General features: G+C 47.0%; 1 protein-coding gene across 4 annotated transcripts in view; it reads right to left on the reverse strand.

The window, feature by feature from the left end:
• The window catches only part of Zfat (zinc finger and AT-hook domain containing), a 243,152-nt gene that overhangs the window by 156,734 nt on the left and 62,241 nt on the right, over positions 1 to 24,177 (reverse strand). The window contains exon 1 of one of the 4 annotated variants that reach the window (XM_069991450.1): positions 10,859 to 11,114. The exons of the other annotated variants lie outside the window; for them this stretch is intronic. Within the exon in view, the coding sequence (XP_069847551.1) occupies positions 10,859 to 10,877 (19 nt within the window). The 5' untranslated portion in view covers positions 10,878 to 11,114. Of the gene's footprint in view, positions 1 to 10,858; positions 11,115 to 24,177 lie in introns of those variants that run through there. 4 annotated transcript variants of the gene reach the window in all.

A 24,177-nucleotide genomic window follows, 5' to 3' on the forward strand; every position in this document is an offset into this window, starting at 1 on the left:
GATAAGTAACCATACTGTGCAAACAGAGAGCTGATTTTCTCCTTATTAGCACAGGGACTTTAGAATGTGGAAGGAGCAAACTGGGTGCTATTTAATTAGAATCAGGAATGTCTACATAAACTTAGCAGTCTTTGTATTATATGTATGTGTTGGTGCTTGGGCTTGAACTCAGGGCTTCATACTCCTGCTTGGCTTTTTTGCTCACTGCACCCCTTCTAGCTCTTTGCTGGTTAACTGGAGGTAACAGTCTCAACAGCCTTTTCTGCCCAGGCTGGCTTTGAAATGTGATCCTCGGATCTCAGCCTCCTGAGCTGCTAGAATTACTGGCATGAGCCACCAGCGCCTGGCCTAAAGGGTCTTTAAGATAGAAACACAGATGTGTGAGCGTGGGTACCTCTGGGTAAGCACATCTGTTTTCTCACCACGTTCACTGTGGGCCCCCTGCTTCCCAGACCTTGGCTTCCAAACCACATTCTCCACTACGGGACACCAGGTCTCCTGGAACAAACAGGAAGTGTACAGAAAGAGCCTCAGAGGAAAGACGTGCTGGCTCAAGAAGAGTCATGCTGGTCAGGGACATAGGCTGTCTTGAGAGGGCTCTAGTCAGAGGCAACTGTGAGGAGCAAGTTAAATAATGAGAAAGGATTCAAACCACTGAGAATTCACCAGTCCACACTAGCAAAACAGGAGAAGGAAAAGAGGAAGCTCCTGCCCACAGAAGAAGACCAGTGAGATCACCATGTGTGGTGCTGGGTGTGCACGTGAGCCTTGCAGCAGTGGTCACTACACACGGCATATCCCCATCAAAACACCAGGATGTGCACTGAACAGCCACAGCTACCATTTGTCAACTGTGCCTCGATAAGGCTGCAGGCAAAGACATACAGTGGAGAAGGAATCGCCCAGCAATCATCACAACGATGACCGATTCTGGCAAGAGCCTTCCATGGAAGACAAAGTCTGAGGAGTAACAGGATAAACACAGAGTCCCAAAATACCTGCCCGAGAGACAGTTAATTACAAAGGGATAAGCAATAACTTTGTGCTAAGGAAACCCAACTTCCCCAAATGTAACAACACTGGTGAAAAGACACATCAAACTCCTGTGCCCAAAGTACACAGCACTGAGAATTCGGCATGTGTAATTCTAACAAAAAGTACTGAATCTGAATTTCTCATCTAGTCATAAGAAAAAAGGACACAGGGTCGCAGGGAGGGACAGACTATGAAAAACAGCCCTGGTCCTCAAATATAACAGTGTCATGCCGTATACTGCTGGCTCACTTCTGTATCCCAACTACTCGGGAAGCTGAGATCTGAGGACCACAGTTCAAAGCCACCCTGGGCAGGAAGGTCTGGGAGACTCTTAGCTACCAAAAGACAGAAATGGAGCTATGGCTCAAGAGTACCAGCCAGGAGAGAAAAGGCTGAGGGACAGTGCCCAGACCCTGAATCCAAGCCCTAGTACTGGCACAAATGAGTAAATAATATAAATACTGATATAGGAGAAGCAATATGATAGCTTCTCAGGACTCCCCACAGTAGGGCAATGGTGGGGTCCGAGTTACGCTGATGTTACTTTCTCACATAGGCAAATATAATGTATTGATACAGAGAATGCCCTTGTTTTTAGGAAATAAACACTGACAATAATTGGGGTAAGTAAGGGACACTGAATCTGCAGCTCTATCTCAAATGAGACAGAGATGGATAAGTAAAGAATAAAGCTATATAGTAAAATACGAACACCTGCAGACTCAGACTGAGAGGCATGCAGAAATATTTTTTACTGTCTCTATTTTCTGTAAGTGAAAAAGTGTGTTAAAATGAATGGTACTGGGAGAGAGTGAGAGAAGTGGTAGTACTGTCCAAAAAGAAATGCACTCTTTACCTGACTTACATAACTATAACCCCTTTGTACATCACCTTTATAACAACAACTTAAAAAAAAAAAAACAAATAATGGCTAGCCAGGTGCCAATGGCTCACACCTGTAATCCTAGCTACTCAGGAGGCCGAGATCTGAGGATTATGGTTCAAAGCCAGCCAAGGCAGGAAAGTGTATAAGACTCTTATCTCCAATTAACCACCAGAAAACCAGAAGTGATACTGTGGTTCCAGTGGTAGAGTACTCGCCTTGAGCTGAAAAGCTTAGTAACAGCACCCAGGCCCAGAGTTCAAGCCCCATGACTGACAAAAAAAAAAAAAAAAAAAAAGGCGAAAAGGGAAGATTTTCTGTGGGCCTAAAGATGTCAACAGCTGACGGTCTGAGCAGAGTCAGCACTAGCGCCGTCCCTGGGGCTCGACGGTGTAACCCCACCAGCCACCCTCGTCCCTTGAGTCCTCCCAGCAACACACACACAGCTCACAGCTCCCTGCAACCAAGCCTGCGCCCACCCTGACATCTGGGCCATCTGTAGGAAAAAGGTAAAAAGCCTACTGTTGTTATTAGTATGTGTTTACCCAAATCCTGTCATATTCCCTATAACTAAAGTATGTTATAGATTTTAAAAAAAGAAGTTCTCAAAACACTTCTCAATGTTGGAAAAAACAAACAAATAGGCAGGGCGACTCTCCTACCAATGCAGCTTCTGTTTCCATCCACGTGTATGCTGCATGGTCTCGAGCTTCCTGGTCTGCAAACCCACAACTGCTCTTCTGAGTCTCAAAGGCTCCCGGAGCCTGAAGCCACCAGCTGGAGGCATGTTGGAGGGGCAGCAGGCCTGCCTAGCAAGCACAAGGCCTTACTGCAAACTCCAGTACTAGAACACAAAAGGCTACGATGGCATTGTGTGCTGAAGGCCTACCTCTCTAATCAGAGAGTCACTCTTTAAACAGTCCCTGTTCCTGCCCAGGGAGAGCCAGACTCTCACCCAGATCAGCCCTAGGTGTAGCTCCTGGCTCATTCACCTGAACTGAACCTCTGTGAGCCTCAGGGTGGAAATCAAAGGCAATATCCCAACATCAGAGAAATGTGGTTATTCTGACAGAGTGCAGTAGCTAGGGGGCATTTCTCCACTGCCCTGGGACACAGTGGCAGTGTTTATTATAAATAACATTTCTAATGTTAACGAATATGAGCAGTGAAAGGCTGGGACCAGGCCTGTGAGCTGGACAGGGCAGGATGCATGGGCCAGGCCAGCGGGCAGCCGGACAGCTCACCGTCTACACCCCTCTGTGCCCTCTTATTTTGTCATTCTGCCCTAACAGTACCCCCAAGGCTTGCCCGAGCCCCTCCCATTCACACTACAGCCTGCACACACTTCTAGATACAGGGCATTCCATCACTGAATACAGTCCCTCTCCTGACAGCTCCTGCAAACCACTGGTTGCTTTTGGTCTCTACAATTCTGCCTTTTCTAGAAGTTCTTTCTGGTGTAATCATGTGGTACAGTTTTTTTTTTTTTTTTTTTGTTTTTTTACTGTGGTAAAATATACATACTACTGGCCGGGCGCCGGTGGCTCATACCTGTAATCCTAGCTAGTCAGGAGGTTAAGATCTGAGGATCATGATTCAAAGCCAGACTGGGCAGGGAAGTCTGTGAGACTCTTATCTCCAATAAACCACTAGAAAACTGGAAGTGGCACTGTGGCTAAAGAGGTAGAGTGCTCACCTTGAGCTGAAGAGCGCAGGGACAGCGCCCAGGCCCAGAGTTCAAGCCCCATTACCAACAACAACAAAAAAGTTACAACTGTTAGTTGAAGTGTGCTGCTCAGCATCTCTGGGCACATTCTTGGTGATGTGCAGCCATCCAAAAATCTGTCACCGTCCCAAACAACAGTTCTGTAGCCATGAGACACGGGCTCCTCACGGCCCTGAACCAGGCCCTGGCAGCCACCTCCTATTTCTACCAATGAATTAGATAGCTTGTCTTTTTTCAATTTTTTATTGTTACTATAAAGGTGATGTACAAAGTGGTTATAGTTACATAAGTCAGGTAAAGAGTACATTTCTTTTTGAGTGTCACCCCTTCACTCACTCTCCGTTTTTCCCTCCCATCCCCACCCACAAGTTGCACAGTTCATTTTCAACGTAGGGTCTTAGTGAATACCACTGCTGCATTTGTTCACCTGTTGTCCTTCCGTTTCTGTGCTTCTCTTAGACTCCCAAAGACAGACAAATGAACAAATATGACAAAAAAGAACAACAACAACAAAGAAAACTCCCCTTGTTTCCATTTCCTAGCGTTCATTTCAGTGGCTAGCAAATGAGCAGAAGCACACCGGCATGGCAATTTGCGCTCCTCCCCTAGAGAATCCTCCTTTGGTCTCACTGTGTGTGTTGATGTCACTTTACATATGTCCTCAAGGCTCACCCCCGTGGCAGTGTGTCACAGCCTCTTCCATTTCATAGCTGAACATGTAGCCATGTGCAGACCGCACACTTCATTTATCCTCTCCTGTGCTGAGAGGCTCTCTGGACACTTCCAGCTTTGGGCAACTGGGAAGAACGCTAAAAGAGTGCAGTGTACAAGTGTCTCTTGGAGACCCTACTTTCAGTCATTTGAGGTATATGCAGTCCATATGCCAGTTCCTCATGAGGAAATTCTACTTCTACCTCTAATATTTGAAGAATTATATTTATTCGCACAGCTGCTACACCTTCTTACAATTTTTACACTTATTATACCTTCTTACAATCCTTATACACTTATATTTGCCTTGAGTAAAAAAAACAAAAAAAATCAAGAATGCAAGGTCCTGAGTTCAAGCCCTAGTACAGGCACAAAAAAAAAACAAGTAACAACAAAAGACAGACCACAGCTTCTTTTCAGCAAGTGACCAAGTTGATGATCTCGGTCGGTTCAGGGCCATTGCAAATGGTTGCTGTGTGGCTAATCTTGTGACTTAATTGGATTAAGAGATATAGAGGTGTCTAGGAGATTAGTGAAGCATACTGCTGGGTGTGTCTGTGAGTTTCCAGAGAGGATTAAGTGAGGGGACCAGTTCAAGGCACCATCCTACAGGCTGGGAACCAGGTGGAACAAAAGAGGCTGGAGGAGGGTCACTAACACAGATGTGCACACCTCTCCCTCCACCCCACACCTGGCCCGAGCCTCTGCTTCTTCAGCTACAAAGCAGAGATAATACGCCCACCTTGCAGAGTAGTTACAGAATAGAGTTACTCCATTTTAGTCCCATTTTATTCTCCATTTTATTCCCCTACAACCACATGATTTAATTCAGAATTTGGGCCACTGTATCCACATTATTATTTATAGTTACAAGTCGCTCTCATTACGCACTGAATTTTCACAGATACTATTTAAAACTACAAGATGTTCAGGGCAGAAGGTGAGAGGTTTGATGGAGAGAGAGAAGATGGCGGATAAGGGAAAGAGGAAAGTCAGCGCGGGGCCAGGTGTGTGTGGAGCCTCCCCTCTGGAACCTTCACACCATACTGCTGCCCACAGCCCATGTGCACATGAGGAGGTGGTGGCTCCTCAGACCTGCCACGGTCCTGCAGCTGAGAAACAGCCAGGACTTCCATCTGGAGCCTTCCCCTGCTCTCTGTAAAGCCTGAGCTGTGGTTCATGGCAGGGCCTAAACCTGGTGGGAACTGGGTCCCAGAGAGCCTGTATGCGCCCCACCAAGCTGCACATGACATTCTGTCCCAGGGGCTTCTTCATGGGGAGAGAGGCTTCAGTCCCTAGGAAGTGTCTCTCGAAGATGTTTGACAAATCCTACACTAGCCTCCTGGCCCAACTCTGAAGTAAAAATGTAGAGCAGAACTCAAAAGACAATTCTCTCTGACACCAAGAAAGAGAACTGTGTAGGGCTGCATGTGCCCAGCCTGCAAAGACTCCCAGTCCCTGGGCCTGTCTGCAGTTCATGGTTCCTCTCTCCCTCAAGGACAGAAGGAAGCTTTCTTGTCCTTCAGGTATAATCTGATCAGTCACCTTCTCCTGACTTTCTTCACTGAACTGTTTCTGATGATCTGTGTTTTCTCTGTACCCCTAACCATGGCCCTGGGGTGAGCATCAACTCCTGGGCCTTCACCATGACAGAAACTAATAAAGGCCTCCTGCCTACATTGTTATCCCTCCAAAAACCATCTTAAATGACCACCTATTCTTCATGACTTTAAAAAGTACTCCAAAGCGGTAGTAACCAAAATAGAAATCAAGAAAAACAAGTAGATCAAGAAATAGCCCCACACAAGATTATCAGCACAGAGTTAGTAATTGAACAAGGAAAAGAAGAGCTTCTCTAGCAAATCAACAGAAACTAAAACCCCCATCCCTACTTCACACCATCCATAGGCTGAGATGAGCGGCAGACCTAAGCATAAAAGAAAGAAGTATTAAGCTTTAAAGATCATTAAACCTAGAACATTCTATGACCTTAAAGTAAGAATACCCCTCCCCCAAAAAAAGCCTGCAGAAGCAAAAATAATGGTAAATCAAACGCTAACGAAATTATTAACTTTTGCTCCTCAAAAGATAATATTAAGAAGATAAATTGAGATATGGCTCAAGTGTTAGAGCTAGCCTAGGAAGTGCAAAGCCCTGAGTTCAACCCCAGTACTATCAAAAAGAATAAGATAAACAGGTGAGTTAAGACTAAGAGAAAATTAGCCAGGTACCGATGGCTCATGCCTGTAATCCTAGCTACTCAGGAGGCTGAGATCTGAGGACTGCAGTTCAAAGCCAGCCCAGGCAGGAAAGGCCATGAGACATCCATCTCCAATTAACCACCAGAAAGCCAGAAGTGGCACTGTGGTTCAAGTGATAGAGCATTCACATTGAGCTGACAAGCTGAGGGACAGCCCCCAGGCCCAGAGTTCAAGCCCCACCACCGTCAAAAAAAAAACAAGACTAAGAGAAATTATCTGCAACATATACATACACACACATACACAGATAAACACATACCTACACATATATACACATATATACACGTGTACAGATATATATCTATGCATAATGTTTACACATACAATGGAATTTTTTCATCATCCATCAGGAAGAATAACATTATGTCATCTGCAGGGAAATAGACTGGAAAAAATTGTATTAAGTGTAGTCAGGCTTAGAGAGACAAAGTGCATGTTTTCTGCCAGATGTGGAAGTTACATGTGAATTATAAAAACATATATGAAAATATATACAGATCATATGCATATATACACAAAGATGGTATGTGCAGGGGACGATTCCAATGGTGTAACTCCTTTGAACAACCAACTTAACAAAATGAATACAAATGAATAATACAAATGAATCCCAAACAAATTTTGTCAGAGGGAAAGGAGTTTAAAACTAGGTGCGTGAACCAATAAAGAGAAGAATGGTGGCCAATACAATCATAATATTCAGTGTACATATATAAAAATGGAACCTGGTGGGACTGGGAAGGTGGCTCAGTGGTAGAGCGCTTGCCTTGCATGCATGAGGCCGTGGGTTCCATTTCTCAGCACCACAAAAGCAGAAAAATGCTGGAGGTGGCGCTGTGGCCCAAGTGGTAGGGCGTTGGCCTTAAGCTGAAGAGCTGAGGGACAGCAAGGAGGCCCAGAGTTCAGGCCCCACAACAGACAGACAAAAAAAAAAAAAAAAAAAGGAACCTGGTAATTTGAGATGGTGGGTGGAGTCGGGAGGGATGAGGAGAGAATGCAGAAAGGATGACACTGATCAAAATGCACTGTACTCATAAACTGACATGTTGAACTGAAATCCCTTCGTACAACTACTTAAAATTAAAAAAAAAAAAGTAGGCATTTCTCTATAGAGATACTATTCAGTATTCTACAATTTGCCTTTAAGATCTCTCAGCCTGGTACCAGTGGCTCATGCCTATAATCCTAACTACGGAAGAGGCTGTAACCTGGAGGACCTAGGTGTGGTGCCACAGAAGTCCAAGAGCCTCCATTTCCAATTCATCCTCAAAATGTCAGACTGAAGGTGTGTTCAAGTGTAGAGCACCAGCTGTGAGATAGCTGCCATGTTCACTCCAGGACCGCCCTACTTTTTGCACTTTTAAATAAGTTAATCACAACCTACTGTATCCCACCTTCCCACCTTTCTTCTAGAAATAAGTGGAGCTGGGCAGGGTGGAGCACGTCTAGAATCCCAGCACTAAATGGGCTAAGTCAGCAGCCAGGGCTACATAGTGACATCCTATCCCAAAAATAAACCAACAAGAGCAATGAACAACAAAGAAGCAAGTCGACAGCAGTATACCATGCTGTGTAATGGGCAGATGGGGTCTCATTAAGGTGGAGACAAAGGGACAAACACCACCCAGAGCACCACAGCATCTCCACCATAGGGCAGGGCAGAACCTTGTCTCCTTTGGCACATCAGGAATCTGTGGCAGAGATTTCAAGATCCAGAACTACAGTTCTTCCCACCATCCAAACTTCCTTTCCCTCTTAAGCGTGGAGGCCTGCCCACGAGAAATTTGAAACAGTGAATACTTAGCCAGATCAATCTGAGAAGAGGAAAACTTAACTGCAGGCTAAATCCTTCTCTGCAATTAAATGGGCCCATCTTGCTGCAGAGGTTCTCAGAGGCAGCAGGCACTAACTATCTATAAAAGGAAATGCAATTAAGGAGAGTCTTTTTAATATACCTAATTCTGACCACCCTTGCCCTGGGCAGCAACTTACTTCTCCTTAAGAATAGCTATCTTTGAAAAGCAGTTATGTAAATTATAAGGTTGAGAGAATGAAATAAGAACCTTTTCACTGGAAGCAATGATAAACCTTGAAGAAAGGAGCCAAGAAGGCCACACAGCTCCAAGTGACAGAGATGGCCAGCCCAAACCTGTTCCTCCCTCACAGTCTACTACACTGCTTCTCCTAAATTAGCCAGCAGCAAACTCTTAAGAAATTCTTAACTTAGGGCTGGGAAGGTGGCTCAGTGGAAGTGTCTCACACGCATGAGGCCCTGGGTTGGATTCCTCAGCACCACATAAACAGAGAAAGACAGAAGTGGCGCTGTGGCTCAAGTGGTAAGAGTGCTAGTCTTGAGCTAAAGAGCTGAGGGACAGCACGCAGGCCCAGAGTTCAAGCCTCATGACCAAAAAAACAAACAAACTGTAACTTAGCAACTCCTTTTGGCCAAAAGCACTAACAAGTAATAATAGGAGAAAAGCTTGGCATCTACCTCCATTTTGTATGCCATTGCTCTGGCCCACTTGCTTTACAGACATCTAGGAATTCAGGTGTGGGACAGGTCAATTACATCTTTACAAACAGGGAAGGAGGACCAAGTGTTTTCTAAGCCTATTCCCTCCTTGTGTCATGCCTCCTAATAAACCTTTCCCAGCCCTCTACCACTACAAGGTTCTTAGAGAGAGTGGCTGGTTTGTTACACATGCAAGTTGAAGAAAAGGACAATATATGCCCAGGGTTCTTCTTTGAGAAAAGAAGAAGAAGACAAAAAAAATTGGGAAGACACAAAACTGTGAAGTCATTGTTTTAAGAAAAGCATGCCTGCAAGGTAGCTCAAGCCTTTAATCCTAGCAACCCAGGAGGCAGAGATCTGGAGGCTCTAAGACCGGCCAGTCCAGGGACAAAGTCAGGAAGACTCCATCCAGCAGAGCCAACAGCTGTGTAAGAGAAGGCCTGCCATCTAAGTGAAAGGTAAATATGAAAACTGAAGACTAGTGGAAAAATAAGAAAAGCAAAAAGGGGGAGGGGGGGAATAGTTCCGGTGGGAAAACCTACCGGGCAAACACAAAACACTGGGTTCAAACCCCAGTACAAAAGCCAAAGAAAGGAAGTTTCTTTTAAAGCTTCAAGTCTGCTGGGCTGCAGTGACACACGTAAAATCCTAGGAGGCTTTCCAGCCCAGGAAGGAAAGGCTGTTGGGGCTCTAATCTCCAATTAATCGTCAAAAAGCCAGACGTGGACTCTTCCAAGTGGAAGAACTCCTGCCTCAACTGACAGAGTTATGAGATAGCGCTAAGGCTTTGAGTTCAAGCCCAAGTACTGGCACCAAAAAGAATTCTTTAAAAAGCAGTTGAATTTTTTTAAGCCTCAGTTCTGCTATTTTTAAACTGTTATGCGTTTGACCTCAATGAACTTCTGTTCCTCATCAATAAAGGACCTACAATTAAGAGCTGCCAGAAGAGAAGAGCGCCAAACAGTGATGCCAGGGGCCTGGGGTCATCACAGGTGAAGGCCCAAGCTCAGGGTTAAGTGCGGGGTCAGCGGCAGGTCTGCCACTCGGTCAGGTCCCGCGAAGAAGCTGCTTCTACCAGTTCAGTATGTGAAGGTGGTGGCCTGCCCACTGAAATTCAAAGGGTGAGCAAAGGCGCCCCACGGGGCTGGGAAGCGGGTAAAGGGTAAATTACTACTTGCCAACACTTGCTGCCCAGTTACCCATAGCAACGCTGATCCCGCCCCCTAATGAGCACAAAGAAACCTTCCAGGCCGCGCACGCAGGGAGCGCCTCGGGCCGCCAGCTAGGTCGCGGGGGAGGAACTTCTGGCCACGCAAGGAACAAAGCACGGCCCAAGTACACCCCAGACCAGGAGTTGACGGGGTCGGGATTCGAACACCCCGCGCACGCGCTCGTCGGCGGTCCGTCACTGGCAGGCGCCCGACACCGCGTTACCCGGAAGAGAGCTCCGCGCACGCGCACTCTGCCCACCCCGCACCGACTCTCCAGCCAGCACTCATTTTTTTTTTTTTCCGGGGAAGGCGGTGGGATACGGCCAGCGGCCGAACGTAAGACGCGAGACGTAAGACGCAGCGACGTCCGCAGCGACGTCCGCTATCCGTCCCGGGCCGCGGATCCCTCCGCCAGCCGCGGCCTGCGCGCTGCCGCTCGACTCCACGCAGCTCAGCCGCTTCCCGCGCCGCGCCCCACCCCCACCCCGGCCCCATCCCCCCCCCCCGAGCCCGGCTCACCTGCCGCCCGCGTCTCCATGGCAACGCCCCCACCGCGGAGGAAAAAAAAAGCCCCGGGCCCTTCCGGGCCTCCTTCCGTGCCGACCGAGAAGGCGAGGCACCCGCGGGCGCTCCGCTTTTTATTTTTATTTTTTTACGGAAAGAGCCAGCGAGGTTATGGCGAATCTGCGGCATCCAACATGGCGGATGGAGTCTTCGCTCTCCTCCCCCAACAGAGCTACGACGCCTGCGTCGCGACGTCCGCCTCGTGGGCCCTCCCCCCTCCCACTCCCGGCGCCGAGCTCGGCAGCGCGCCTGCGCGCGCTGCGCGTCGGGTCCTGGCGTGCGTTCCTGCCGCCCCGCGCTCCGCCTTTTTCGGGCCGTCGGGGAAGCGGGCGGAGGGAGCCCGGACCGGACCGGACCGGCGGGCGGAGCCGCTGAGCACGGTACCGCCTGGCGAGTCGGGGCGGGCGGATCGGGCTTCGAGGCCCCGTGCTGCTGCGTTCTGCTCCCCGGTTCCCGCGCCGGACGCGCGCTGCCCCCGGCCGCCGCCCGCTCGCGCGTGGCCTGGGGCGCCCTGTCGGCCCCAGAAGCTCGCGGAGTTAAGCCTGGCAGGTATTGAGTGAATGCATGTCCGCCGGTGTACTCAGGCTCGGTGCGGTGGACGGCTTTAGAGGGCCAGTCGAGTGTGGAGAGTTGGCATCATGCAAGACCAGGGCAAACATAATGTAAACACACACCAGCAGGCCTCGCCGGGGAACCCTGCTGCCCGCCTGTCAGGATGCCCCTGCCATCCAAACACTGCTGCCCGCCTGTCAGGATGCCCCTGCCATCCAAACACTGCTGCCTGCCCGTCGGGATGCCCCTGCCATCCTTGGCCTGGAGTAACACCTCCCATGTCTGCCAGAGTCCGGGCCGAGCTGTGCTTTCCCCGCTCACCCCCCTGCCCAGTGCCTTTCCTGTTCAGCCAGTCCTCCACCCGGACGCTGAGTGTTGTGAGCAGAGAACCGTAGGTTTTGCTCATCTCCCATTTCCCTGGTGTGGATTGTGTCCTGTTACTACCAAACGACCTCGCCCGTTCCCATTCTCACTTGTTTTCCACTAGTACAACTGCCTGTGGACCAGGAGCTGCTCCAGGATAACTTTCTTTCTTCCCTGTCTCTTAATGCTATTCTTAGGCGTAGGGAGTTATTACAAGACCTCACATTTTCCAGATTGTTAAATACATGTTCAAGGGTACTCCCCTAACCCCCTTGGCCTCTCTTCAATTGCCTCTTCTCAACTCAAGTGGTTAAGTGGGACAAAGGAGAAAAAGAATGTCCAGAGACAAGCATAGCTTTCTGACATCACACAGCAAGCTGCCAGTGAAGACTGGAATTTGCCTCTTCATGCAGCACCTTCCAGAATGTGCCGAGCCTACACACTAGGCCTCCAGAAGAGCCAGTTCCAAGACTGGTAGAATTTCTGACCAGCTCCGTTGCTTTGCTTCTACATCAAGAGATAGAGAGCAAGGTGGGGCCCGGCAGAGCTTTATTTGGAAATGAAACTGCTCAAAAAGCTGCATTCATGAGCTTTTCTTTTTAGAGCCATAAATATTTACAATAATCACTATTTTGCTGGGAATCGATTTCTGTCCGGAAATGAATGCTGCTCTAGGTTGCTGACATGAGTGCTTTTGTTCTGGCTTGCCTTTCTTGCAGCAGCGTTGAAATGTTACGTATTGATCAGCAGATGGATTGATTGCTCCTGGACGTTGTGACCAAAATGAGTTTTGGAAATGAAGCAATTTAAAATTTGTCTCAAACCCCAATTACTTAGAAGGGGTGAGATTGATTGGAATATATTGTAAATGTGTGGGGATATAACAACGACCCCCACCCAGGTATAGCTAGGCTAATAAAAGGAAATCCCATTACTTAAGAATATTAAGGTCAAATTAAAAGAAGAGACTGGATTGGATGATGGTACTAGGTTAAACTATTTGTGTAACTGTCGTTTTGCTCCATTATTTTTGTGGCCTCCTTCCTTAACCAGTGTGTGCATCTGTTATGACTGGAAACGGTCCCAGCCAGCGCAGATCCAGATCTGTAAGTGGAGAGAGATGAGGCCACAGCTGGCTCTTCATCACCGTAATGTGTGATTTGCAAACTTCCCGTCAACAAACATCTATTCTTTACAGCAGCCATTTGTATTTCAAAATACCCTCAATGGATGAAGGAACATTAGTGAAATTAAATGTAAATCACTCAAATTGTATAATTGATGGTACTCTCCTCCAGTGATGGCTCCTCGGGTTCAGCTCCACGTAGCTGCGGCCATCAGCCTCACAAAGCTAGCTCATGAGAGGAATTACGTTCAATTTATGGATGTGATAATGGCATTTTGTTATAGGAGGTTGTAGTTAGCTTGCATAATTGAGTATAACTGTATCAGTAGCTATGTAACAAATGCATACACATGAAATCAGTAAAATGTATGTCCCTAGTTTCATAAGCTGGTATCTTGAAAGCAGGTTTTAAGAAAGGATGCATATAAGTGACCTTAAAATAATGGGCTGTGAGGTACACTATATTAAAAGCAGAAATGAGGATAAAAGTTTGACTTGGGTGTTAAGAATATAAATGAGCATGTGGTAGAGAATAATTCACTTGAAATTATATAAAAGGGCCTCAAGGTTTCATTCAATGGTGGGGCACTTGCCTGATATAATTAGGCTCTGGTTTGATCTCCAGCAAAAAGGAAAATTGTATAAAACAACATAGCGATATTACAACTGTATGACCTTACTGTAAACATGATTATAGTCTTAAGAGCAACAAAGGTCAGCTCTGGCTGTGAGGGTCACAGAGCGGTCCCTTATCACTACTCTCCTCATGCTACCTACCTACTTACCTGTGTACCCTCAGCATCCAAATATGAATGTCAGTCTCAGGGCCTTTTTAAAGAAGCTGATTCTATGGGCTAAGAATGTGGCTTAGTGGTAGAGTGCTCACCTAACATGCATGAAGCCCTGGGTTCGATTCCTCAGTACCACATACACAGAAAATGCCGGAAGTGGCACTATGGGTCAAGAGGTAGAGTTGTAGCCTTGAGCAAAAGAAGCTCAGGAACAGTGCCCAGGCCCTGAGTTCAAGCCCCAGGACTGGTATTATCATTAAACAAGATGCTTTAATAAAGCTGCTGAAGGAACAAAGGAACCAGCCGTGGTAAGGGGTCCCTTTGGCTAGAATGAGATAATTTGAACATCACACTGAACATCTTTGATCTATAGTTCAGTCTTCAAACACTAGTCTGAAAAGCCATGAGTCCTTAAGGATTTTTGAAAACATGACCATTAAGGCTAGGGCTGTAGCTTATTGATGAGCTATGTTTACTTGGCATGCACAGAGTCCTGGGCTTGGTCCCCAAAACCACAAAGAAAGAAAGGAAGTGGGAAAGAAAAAGAATTTAACATTAAGTTGCACAAATAACTAATTATGATGCTAGTATCATTCAAAGAGAGGATAGTGAGTAGGTAAGTTTGGTAAACATGGAGCTCATTTCTTAATTGAAGTTCTGTGTATATATGTACAAATAGAACATCTATGTAAGCTGAGCAGGGTGGATGTTTACAATGGACAGTCACAGATTTCCTGGACAAGTGGGAACTATGCCAAAAACCAGAAAGGTAGGTTAGGACCCAGAGTCTCACAAACAACCAGGTAGAACGAGTTCATTGATTTATCTTGCAAGATAATGGATGAGGAGAAGAGCTGATGGATTAAAATACTAAGACTTGTCTTTCTTGGAAGAGTTTAGGATGCATACGTGCATGAAGGGAAGGCCATGTGACACACAAAGACAAGGTGCCGTCCCTGCAGACCTCCTCAACTTGGACTTCTATACTACTCCAGGGCTGTGAGGCAGTAAGGGTCTGTGGTATACAACCCAGGCTGTGGGGTTTGTCATGTGAATCCTGGAAGACTAATGCACAAACCTTGAGAAGAGATGTGAACACTGCTCATTAGAGACTCACTGCTAAATAGGGCTTCAGTGAGCTTTTGCAGGTACCATGGCATTCTTCATTCTTCCACAGAACCCTGTACTTGCTGCTTTTCTCCCTGCTGCCCAGCTCAGCTCCTGGGCAGCCACACCCCCTGCAGGCTGGAGATGACCCCTCAAACTGGGTGGCTTAGAGGTCAAGTCTGTCCAGGGGTTTGAACTCAGGGCCTGGGTGCTACCTTTCATCTTTTGTGCTCAAGGCTAGTTAGTGTTCTACCACTTGAGTTACAGTCCAGCTCTAGCTTTTTGGTGGGTAGTCAGAGATAAGAATCTCAGGGACTTTCCTGCCCTGGCTAGCTTTGAACCACAATCCTCAGATCAAAGCCTCCTGAAGAGCTAGGATTGTAAGCATGGCTTAAAGAAGTACAAGTGAGAGAGAATGTAGCTTCCCTAATTCTCTAGGAATGGGGGAAGAGTTGCATTCTGGGACCTGGAACCAGGAGAGGACCTGAAGAGGCACCTTCAAGACAGACATGCCACCAGCCTTCTGGTATCCTGCAGGTCTTTTCTGGGATGAACTCATCCTGGAGACAATGGTTGGCTGCCCCTTCTCTATGCTGGGAGGGCCCTGGACAACAGGCTGGACCTGTGAGATCAGCCCCCTTCCTTACCTCACAGGGAAAGAAAAACAATAAATGCATATAGCGGAATAGCGGTGGACAGTCAGAGTCCCTCATCAGAAGCACATTTATGACATTCCTGCAAGACCTGGCTCAGAGATAAATGTAACTGCTAAGGGAAAACATGAACCTCGAGAAGGAAGTGGCTGTGGAAATCTAAATTATAGCCAATTGCCAACTCATCCTTCCCTGTCACCACTGGGCTGTCCAAGTCCATAAAAATCTACAGCACTGCCTCTATGTATGTACAGCCTGACTTGGTTCACATCTGGTCTTAGGAGTCAGAAGGTAACCTTTGGTGAGTATACCCTGCTGCAGTTTTCTGCAAGTTTCCATAAATAGAGCCACCATCTGCAAAAAGAGCTCAGAGGAAAAACAAGCGAAGAAATCAGTGTGTGTTTGCCATCTTTGACTACCACCCTTACCTCTAGGAGTGATGGCCGCTACCCTGCAGTTTCCTGAGAGGGAGAGTGCTGCAGGAAACTCCTATTCCACCCCCAAAGCACAGCCATAGGAGGACAAAGAAACACAGGTAACAAAAGGGAGGTGTTCATCAAAAAGAATGCTACTACTGTACCAGGTGCCATCCTTTTCATTTCTAGGTCTGAGGTAGGAGATCCTGGGGGGCCTCAGGCCAGGGGGCTGGGTTGCACATAATATAAAGACACAAGACACAGCCTCTGGGAAGCTGTTCACTAAACCACTAAATATGGAACTAGCTCCCTATTGTAATAACCACGTGACCACACCAGTATGCTTGGCTTGACCTGCAGCCATGTTAGCTGACCTTGTTGGGTAACCAACCGGTCCTGGCTGGTCTAGGATTTCTAGTTCTGGCACTGAATGTCTCAGGTCTCAGGAGCCTCAGAGTAGTATTGGTAGTATTGGATTAGCCATAGGCCTTCTGGCCAGGTCTGTAGACACAGGCTGAAGCCCTTGCAAGGGTGCTATCTCCACTGAGCCAAGTTGGAATCACAGGGCCTCTGAGAGGCCCCCACAGGTCCCAGTTAGAATCTTCCTCCGCTCGTGATGCAGGCCTGCCAGGTCCTGGGCACCCTGGCTCTCCTCACAGTGCTCTGCACCCTCAAGGGCTGCTCAGTTGCATCTCTGTAGGCTCTCCAAGCTAATGCCCTGTCCTCCCATTGGAGGGAGGAGTCGCCCATTTGTCACACCTCCTGCATCTACTCGAAGGTCACCTACGGACAGCAGGCTTCCTGCCCCTGCCAGCTGGTGCAGGCTGGTGTTCTGCCTGTTTCCCGAGAGCTCCCTGATACCTGTCCCACTGCTGTCAGCACTCGCTTAATGACTTTCCCCCCAGAATAAACTCTGTCAGGGTACAAGCTCAAGTCTCTGGCACAGAAGGCACAGAAGAGGCATTCCATAAATACCTAATGAATCAGAAGACTAGGCAGGAACTAGCATGGGATGGACCAGCCATTTCTTCTGATATGCTAAGTGACTGTCACCTTGGTCTGTACTCCTCTGTCCAGTGTAAATAGGGAAGTCTGCCTTCAACTGCCTGCCTGTGAAGTCAGGCTCAGTGTGGAGAGAAGCAGAGGCCTGGGACTCAGGAATGATGGTGGGATCATTAATTATGCATTTATGCATTCCATTAATTAATTAGCTAATTAATGGTGTGAATTAATTATTGGATGTAATTTATCCCATTATTTAGTGTGTGTCATTCATCCACCATTTTTCTTTGGGGCTCATGGTGTGCTGGGCACTGGGATATAATGACCCAAAAAGACAGACAAACTTGTTGCTGCTGTTTTTCATATACTATGTGATTTTTTTTTGTTTTTTTTGGTATGTTCTTCCTGTTGTCACTGTATTTGATTCTGGTGACCTGCATGTTGTATATACATTTTTCTAATTTGGGGAGGGGAAGGGAAATAACAAAATGCTGAAACAAGGATACAGGTTGACCCATTGTAACAATGAGACTTAGACGACACTATGTTGAAATTGAATTTTACAGCTTGGGGGTGGGGGGAGTTGGAGAGGTGGGGAGGAAAGGGATGGTAGGGGAAAAACAAAGGAGGAGGTAGCAATGCTCCATAGGAAATGTACTCATTACCTTACTCATGTATCTGTAGCCCCTCTAAACAGTATCTTTACAATAAAAAATTGTTTCAGACAAATATCCTTCTGTTCTGGCATCTAGGATGATTGATGTTAAAAAACAAGCACAATATAATTTTAGATATGTGACAAAAAAGGGGAAAAATTTCTGTGTTTCTCATAGAGAAACACACATGCTGAGATCCTGAACCCTTACTGCAAGTGGAAAACTAACCAAGGATCGAATAAAAGAATTCACAGCGGGCTGGGAAGGTGGCTCAGTGGTAGAGTGCTTGCCTTGCATGCATGAGGCCCTGGGTTCGATTCCTCAGCACCACATAAGAAAAAAGAAAAAAAGCTGGAGTGGCGCTGTGGCTCAAGTGGTAGAGTGCTAGCCTTGAGCTGAAGAGCTGAGGGACAGCGCCCAGGCCCAGAGTTCAGGCCCCACAACCGGACCCAAAAAATAATAATAATTTAAAAAAGAGTTCGCAGCTTATAACAGCATCCTGAAATTTGCATTCCTGAACAGGTTCCAAATGTTAAAAAAAAAAGTTTATAGTTAATGTTAAAATTAAATTGATGCGGATTATGTTCAGATCAAAGTACAAATGCTAATATTTCCCTTTTCCTGCGTCTTGAAACCAGGGTCTCAGACATGCTAGGCAGGTGCTCTACCACTTGAGTCACACTCCTAGTTCCTTCATTGTCAGTGTTTTCTCAGAGGCAGTTTGGAGCTGTTTGTCTAGGCAGGTCTCAGTTTGTGATCTTTCTATGAATGGCTGAATGGGGACTCTGGGCCGGGCTCTGCTGGGGTCACCTACCTCCTGCTGGGGCAGCAAAGTGGCCTCAGCCAACTTTTCCCACAGCAGTCGCCAAACAAAGATGCTCAGAGCTCTTATAATCCCTCCTCCCATCCCAAGGGGGCCAAAGAGATTATATGGCTACATTCAGAATCAAAGGATAAGGAATGTCTGGGGGGGGGGGGCGGGGAATGAGATAAGAAATGATGAAAATGGTGAGGGTATGCCTATAAATAAGCTGAAGGACTGGGACAGTGGGTCACATGGTCCCTTGCTTTCATACAGCTGGCCCATCATCTGTGCTTGGCTCAGTAGACCAGGGAAGGCTACCACACTCAAGGTTTAGTAGGTTGGATATATAAATATCCAATAAACTACAGTTGTACGACGAGCTTGAATTCAGTTTCTGGTGGTGGTGGTTGTTTTTCCCCTAGTCATTGACCTTGTGACTTTGGGTGAGCTGCTCGTATTTCAGAGTGAACGTCCATTCTTCAGTTCAGCCAGTATCTTTTCCTCCTCCTGACTATACCAAGCAGCTTTTGGAGACTTTCCCTGCCCTCCAGACATGATTCTATATCTCCTCTATGTTCCTGACATTAGTCATCTCTGTGGTCCTATCCCACTCCTACCCAGACATTTCTGTAAACGCAGGAGTATTAAGAGTTTAGCTCCCTGCAGAGTTCATCCTAGTACCGTTCTATCTCAGAGGCAGCTCTGCTGCCAGGCTCCAGCTGTGACAACAGGTGAAGGTTTCCTTCAAACCCAAAGCGCCCTGGTCCTCCCGGGTAGCAGAACCCTAAATGTGCAGCAGAGAGGCCTGAGCCAGCCTGCCTGAGAATGAAATCCTGACTGGAGCTGTGCACGCTGTACCCTGGGGAAGTTCGTGCATCTAGGTTTTCCCACGTGTAAAACAGGGATGGCAGCAACTTCCGCATGGGATTGTTGTAAAAGAATTCATACATAAGGGCTGTGTTTCCTTTGAAAATATTCAAAGTCATGTTCTCATTAGACCGTGGCATTTGACACCTCACAGACCTAATTAGTATTTTTATTTTCTCCCACCCAGCCTTTGCATTTTGACAAGGTTTGGGTCAGGTAAATTAGGCCAGTTTCTATAAAACTCAAATAGCAGAAGGGCTGTTCTCTGAGCTTGGCGAACCGTGCCCCAGTCTTTACACACTACTTACACTTCTGTCAGGGAGAAAGCAGAAAGTATGATCTGGAAATTGTATGCTATAAATGAAGTACATCCTGAGAATATCTGGGTGAAGCCTATCATCTCCAAAAGGAGCGATGCCCAAGGGCCAAAGCTCTGCAGGGACAGGACAAAGGCTAAGCCCGCCCCCCTCGCTGAGCCAGCCACCCCTCAACCCCTGGTGATGTTCATCAGCCTGGACATTTCCCATGACTCTTGCCTTTTTAAGATGCATTTGGAACAGCTACAGCCTCCCATAGATGCCACGGGGTCCCCCAGGCCCACAGCCCTCTCCACCTTCCCCTCCCGCCCAGAGCTGTTTGTCACAGTGAGACCTGTAGAAAGCAGTCTAATCTCCTGAATGCCAAGTGCCACTCTTGAAACAGCCTTGGCACTCAGGAACAGGTCCCCAGACAAAGCCAAAAGCAAACAAGTAAGTGTCTCTGTTTTCCACGATCAGAGAGTTAATGGGAACATATGAGGGACGGGTACTCCTGTGTTCAGAGATAGATGTGAGCATCTCTTCAAGAGTCACCATGTGAATGTCTGACAAGAGTGTTGGAGTCAGAGATCTGTCCTTGGTGGAACTGGAGTTTGAACTCAGAGCCTGACATTGGATCAGCAAAGTCATACCTCCAGATTCTAAAGATCTTTTCACTGAACTCCCTCATTTGAAAGACAGGAGGCCAAAAGCACAAAGAGTTGAAACACATCCATTACACTGTTGGGATGATGAAGGCATGAAAATCTGTCTTCTGAGCAAAGTTAAAGGACCTGGAAGTTTTTCCTGAAGAGATGGAGTTCAGGGGGCTATAGACAATGGTTCTTTTAAATATATGAGGAGCTAGTCGAGAAAGAAGAGCTTCCTAAGAAATCAGAATTACCCCCAAGATGAAAGGGTAGGCCCCAGAAGCTTGAATGCCCCAACAGAAATGACTTATGAAACAGAAGGAGGCATCCAAATGAGGGCAGGGGAAATGGCTGAAATGACAAACACTGACAACACCGAGTGTTGACAGGACAGGGAGCAGGTGGACAGGACAGACACCTGCAGCAGAGAAAGGACACACAGCTGCGGGTGGAGGGGAGAGCTGGCAGTTCCGAGTGAGGGTGAACTTACATCTTCCTGTATTCTCACAGTTTCACTCCTAGGAACAGACTTGGGAATGTGAATGCTTGTTTTACAAAAGACACACAGGAGATGTTTGTACTAGACAACTCTGAACAGCCCCAGAGCGGGAACTACCCAACTGCTCCATAGCAGAACAGATAGATACAAAAATAACAGGAGTGTGTTCCCACAATAGAGCACGCCACAGGAGTCAGGGGACAGAAAGGGTCCAGCTTGTATTTTCAGCCTTACAGACCATATGGTCTCCATCTCAGCTACTCCATTTTGTCATTAGAGTATAAGAGCAGACACCGGTGCAGACAAATTCAGAAATAAATGGGCATGGCTGCAGGAGGAAAACTTTACAAAGACAGATGGAATTCGAAAATGCATTAACATGTTAGTGCATTACAGTTACATCTACTTAATATATATATGTACACAGGCGCACACATGCTGAAACACAAGAAACATATATGTATTTGTGTGTGTGTGTGTATATATATATATGTATATATATATATATATATATATATATATATATATATATATATATATATATATATATATACACACCCAATAAGAACTTTAAAACTGATGAAGGGCTGGCTGAGGAGCCATTGGCCTGTGAGTTCATGATTTAATGTCTAGTCCCAGATTAAAGATATCTGCAAAACCAGGACTGGAACCCAGGAAGGCAAAGGAATTCATCATGAGTATCTCAGCATGAGAAATGCACTCAATCTTTGTTGAAACTCCCAGAGAAGGAAGTATTAAACACAATTTTGTCAGTGACAGACTGAGGCTCGGAGAGGGTGCAAAACACCAGGAACAGGAGTCAGCAGCCACAACAGCAACTCCAGCGCCGTGAGGGACCAGATTTATCCGATTCCGTTCCTAAGCTGTCTCCACAAGCTTTAAGTGCAAACACGGTGTCTTTCCATGGGCACAGCATGTATATAAAAATAAACTGATTCCCCGGGCTAAGAAATACCATGCAGTTATCCTGGCTTCTGCTGCTAGTAGCCAGGGCTTCTAAATCAAGCACTGACCACATACAGCCGGGACACAGGCCACTCTGTAGGCATTTCACAGTGGCTTCTATCTCTGAAGCAAGCATGGGTGGGAAGTGGGAGAGGTCAGCAGAGAAAGAACAGTTAAGCAGTTTCTACAGCTTTGGGAGGCAGGCAGGCAGGCACACCGAAGGCCAAGGGGCTCATGGCAGGGGCCAGTCCAGAGGGGCTCAGAAGCAGACTTCTACACTGTACCAGAACGTCCCCACGTTCAACCCCACATCAGATGTCCCCGCACTCACCCCTGTGTGTCAAACAACGAAACATCGCACAGGGCAGAGAAAGACATTAGGTGGCAGGCATAGAAGACAGCATTTTAGTATACTTTCAGCCATTTTAAGGGGTACAGACATTTGCCTTAGCTTTAATTAGGGAGCAATGGGGTCAGGTCTGAGAAGGTACGCATAGTTAACACAACCGCAATTCTTCACCACCCTCCCAGTCATTGTTTCTGGGTGATTATGGAGAAGTTGTTGCCACTTAAATCACTCGAAGGGAACCAGAACCCATTGCCTTGCAGGTGGTCTCCTGGCTGGCTGTTTTCTTTCTTTAAAATAGTTTGCTTTTTTTTTTTTTTTTTAATTTTGCTAGTAGTGGAACTTGAACTCTGGGCCTGGGTGTTCTCCTTAGCTTTTTTGCTCAAGGCTGATATTGTACCACATGAGCCACAGATCCACTTTTTTGTTTGTTTGTTTGGGGGAGAGTTGGTGGTTAATTAGAAATGAGGCTCACAGACTTTTCTGCCCAGGCTGGATTCAAACAAACATCCTCAGATCTCAGCCTCCTGAGTAGCTAGAATAACAGGTGTGATCCACCAGCATCTGGCTGTTTGGAGCCTTTGTTGCAAGATGATGAGAAGATGGCCTTGCCTATCTGAGAGGCAGTTTGCCTTTTATCACAGATGCTTATTGGTGGCAAATCTTGTCTTTCTTGGAGGTGATTACAAAGTGAATGCAGGAAAGAATGGCTCAGATGCAAAGTGGAGGAGTTGAGACTGGGCGACCAGTGTCCTGCTTGAAGTTAATTCGTGGGTCCAGCAAAAACAGCTTTTAAGTCACTTCATCCAGGGTAAAGTGTTTAGGGAAAGATCTATTCTTAGTGGTTAAATATCAGGAGAGTTACATAAGGGAATACATGTTACTAAGTCAATGAAGCCAGTCTAAAAAGTCCATTATTCCAACTACAGATGGCCCCAGACTTAATGATTTTTCCACTTGATAGTACAAAAGCATTTGTGTCTATCCTGCCATGGACCAAATGATTTCACAGGCATTATATGGCCCACTGGCTAGCTGTCCCCACAGGGTAACAGAGGCTCAGGAAGGCAGTGACTACATCAAGGGCGTCATGCAAAGGTAGAGACTGTGCTGTGTGTTTCTTGGTTGTGTCTGAAGTTCTACTACCCACTCTGATTCCACATTGTGTCTCTCATCTGTGTTCATTCACAGTGGCATTACCCATTCCCACTGCCAGCCGATGGTGTGACAGGCACTTGGAAAACCTCTTCCTGTTTTGTCCAGCGCTGCATGGTTTCCTGAACAAACTCAGTCCTGCCACTCCTGTTCCTGCAAGTCCCTCTCAACTCATGATAAGGGCATGAGGCTTAATAATAATAATAAAACCTAAAAAATCCAAGTATAGCGAGACCTTACATTAGGTCCTGCACAGATGCCTTAAGCTTTCAGAGTGCCCACCCTTGCTATAGTGTATTGGAGGCCCCTTCCTGCTTCAAAACAACCTTCAGGGCTTTGTCCAAGAAGCTGAGCTGAGTGCTCAGCCTCTGGGTGCTGGCCTTCTCTCTCTGGAGGCCACTTCCCACACACAAAGCTTCTCTCCCCTCTTTGAGCTGCTCCCCTTACATCAAGCTGATCCCACCACCCCAGTTTCCTTCTCCTGCTTCCGGCTGCCCCTAAACTCTTGGGGGATGCAGTCTTTATTTTCCGGAAACATGTTCATCACGAGTCGAGCTTGGTGCTTTCCCAGAGCCAGTCAACCTTTCTTTCAGTAGGGTGGGTGTGTATCACTCAGTCCTGAGTACCTCTTACAGAGGCTGATGATCCAGCTTGGGCCGGGCACTATAGGGAGCGAGTCCCTGTCATCTGGGTGGGGAAGAGGATAAGGGACCCCAACACTTGGCAGAGCAGTGCAGTAAGACAGGGGTAGGCACGGGTGCAGGGCCTCCCTCAGAAGAGAACAGTACAATCTACCTGGAGAATTAGGCTGACAGCTCAGAGGAGCTGAAACCTGAGCGCAGTCTTGCAAATCAAATAGGTCCCTGGTGGGAGGGGCAGGGTGTTCCAAACAGAGGGCACAGCAGGCACAGGCAAAAGTGTGAAAGAACACTGTGTGTTCAGGAACAGGCTTGGGGTGTTGGCATGCAGCTACTGCTGGACAGAGAGACATTTTCTAACTGAGAGGAGCAAGTGAGCGAGCTTC

Source organism: Dipodomys merriami, unplaced genomic scaffold (genome assembly GCF_024711535.1).
Source record: "Dipodomys merriami isolate MVZ:Mamm:240054 unplaced genomic scaffold, mDipMer1.0.p SCAF_4, whole genome shotgun sequence".
Taxonomy (NCBI): Eukaryota; Metazoa; Chordata; class Mammalia; order Rodentia; family Heteromyidae; genus Dipodomys; species Dipodomys merriami.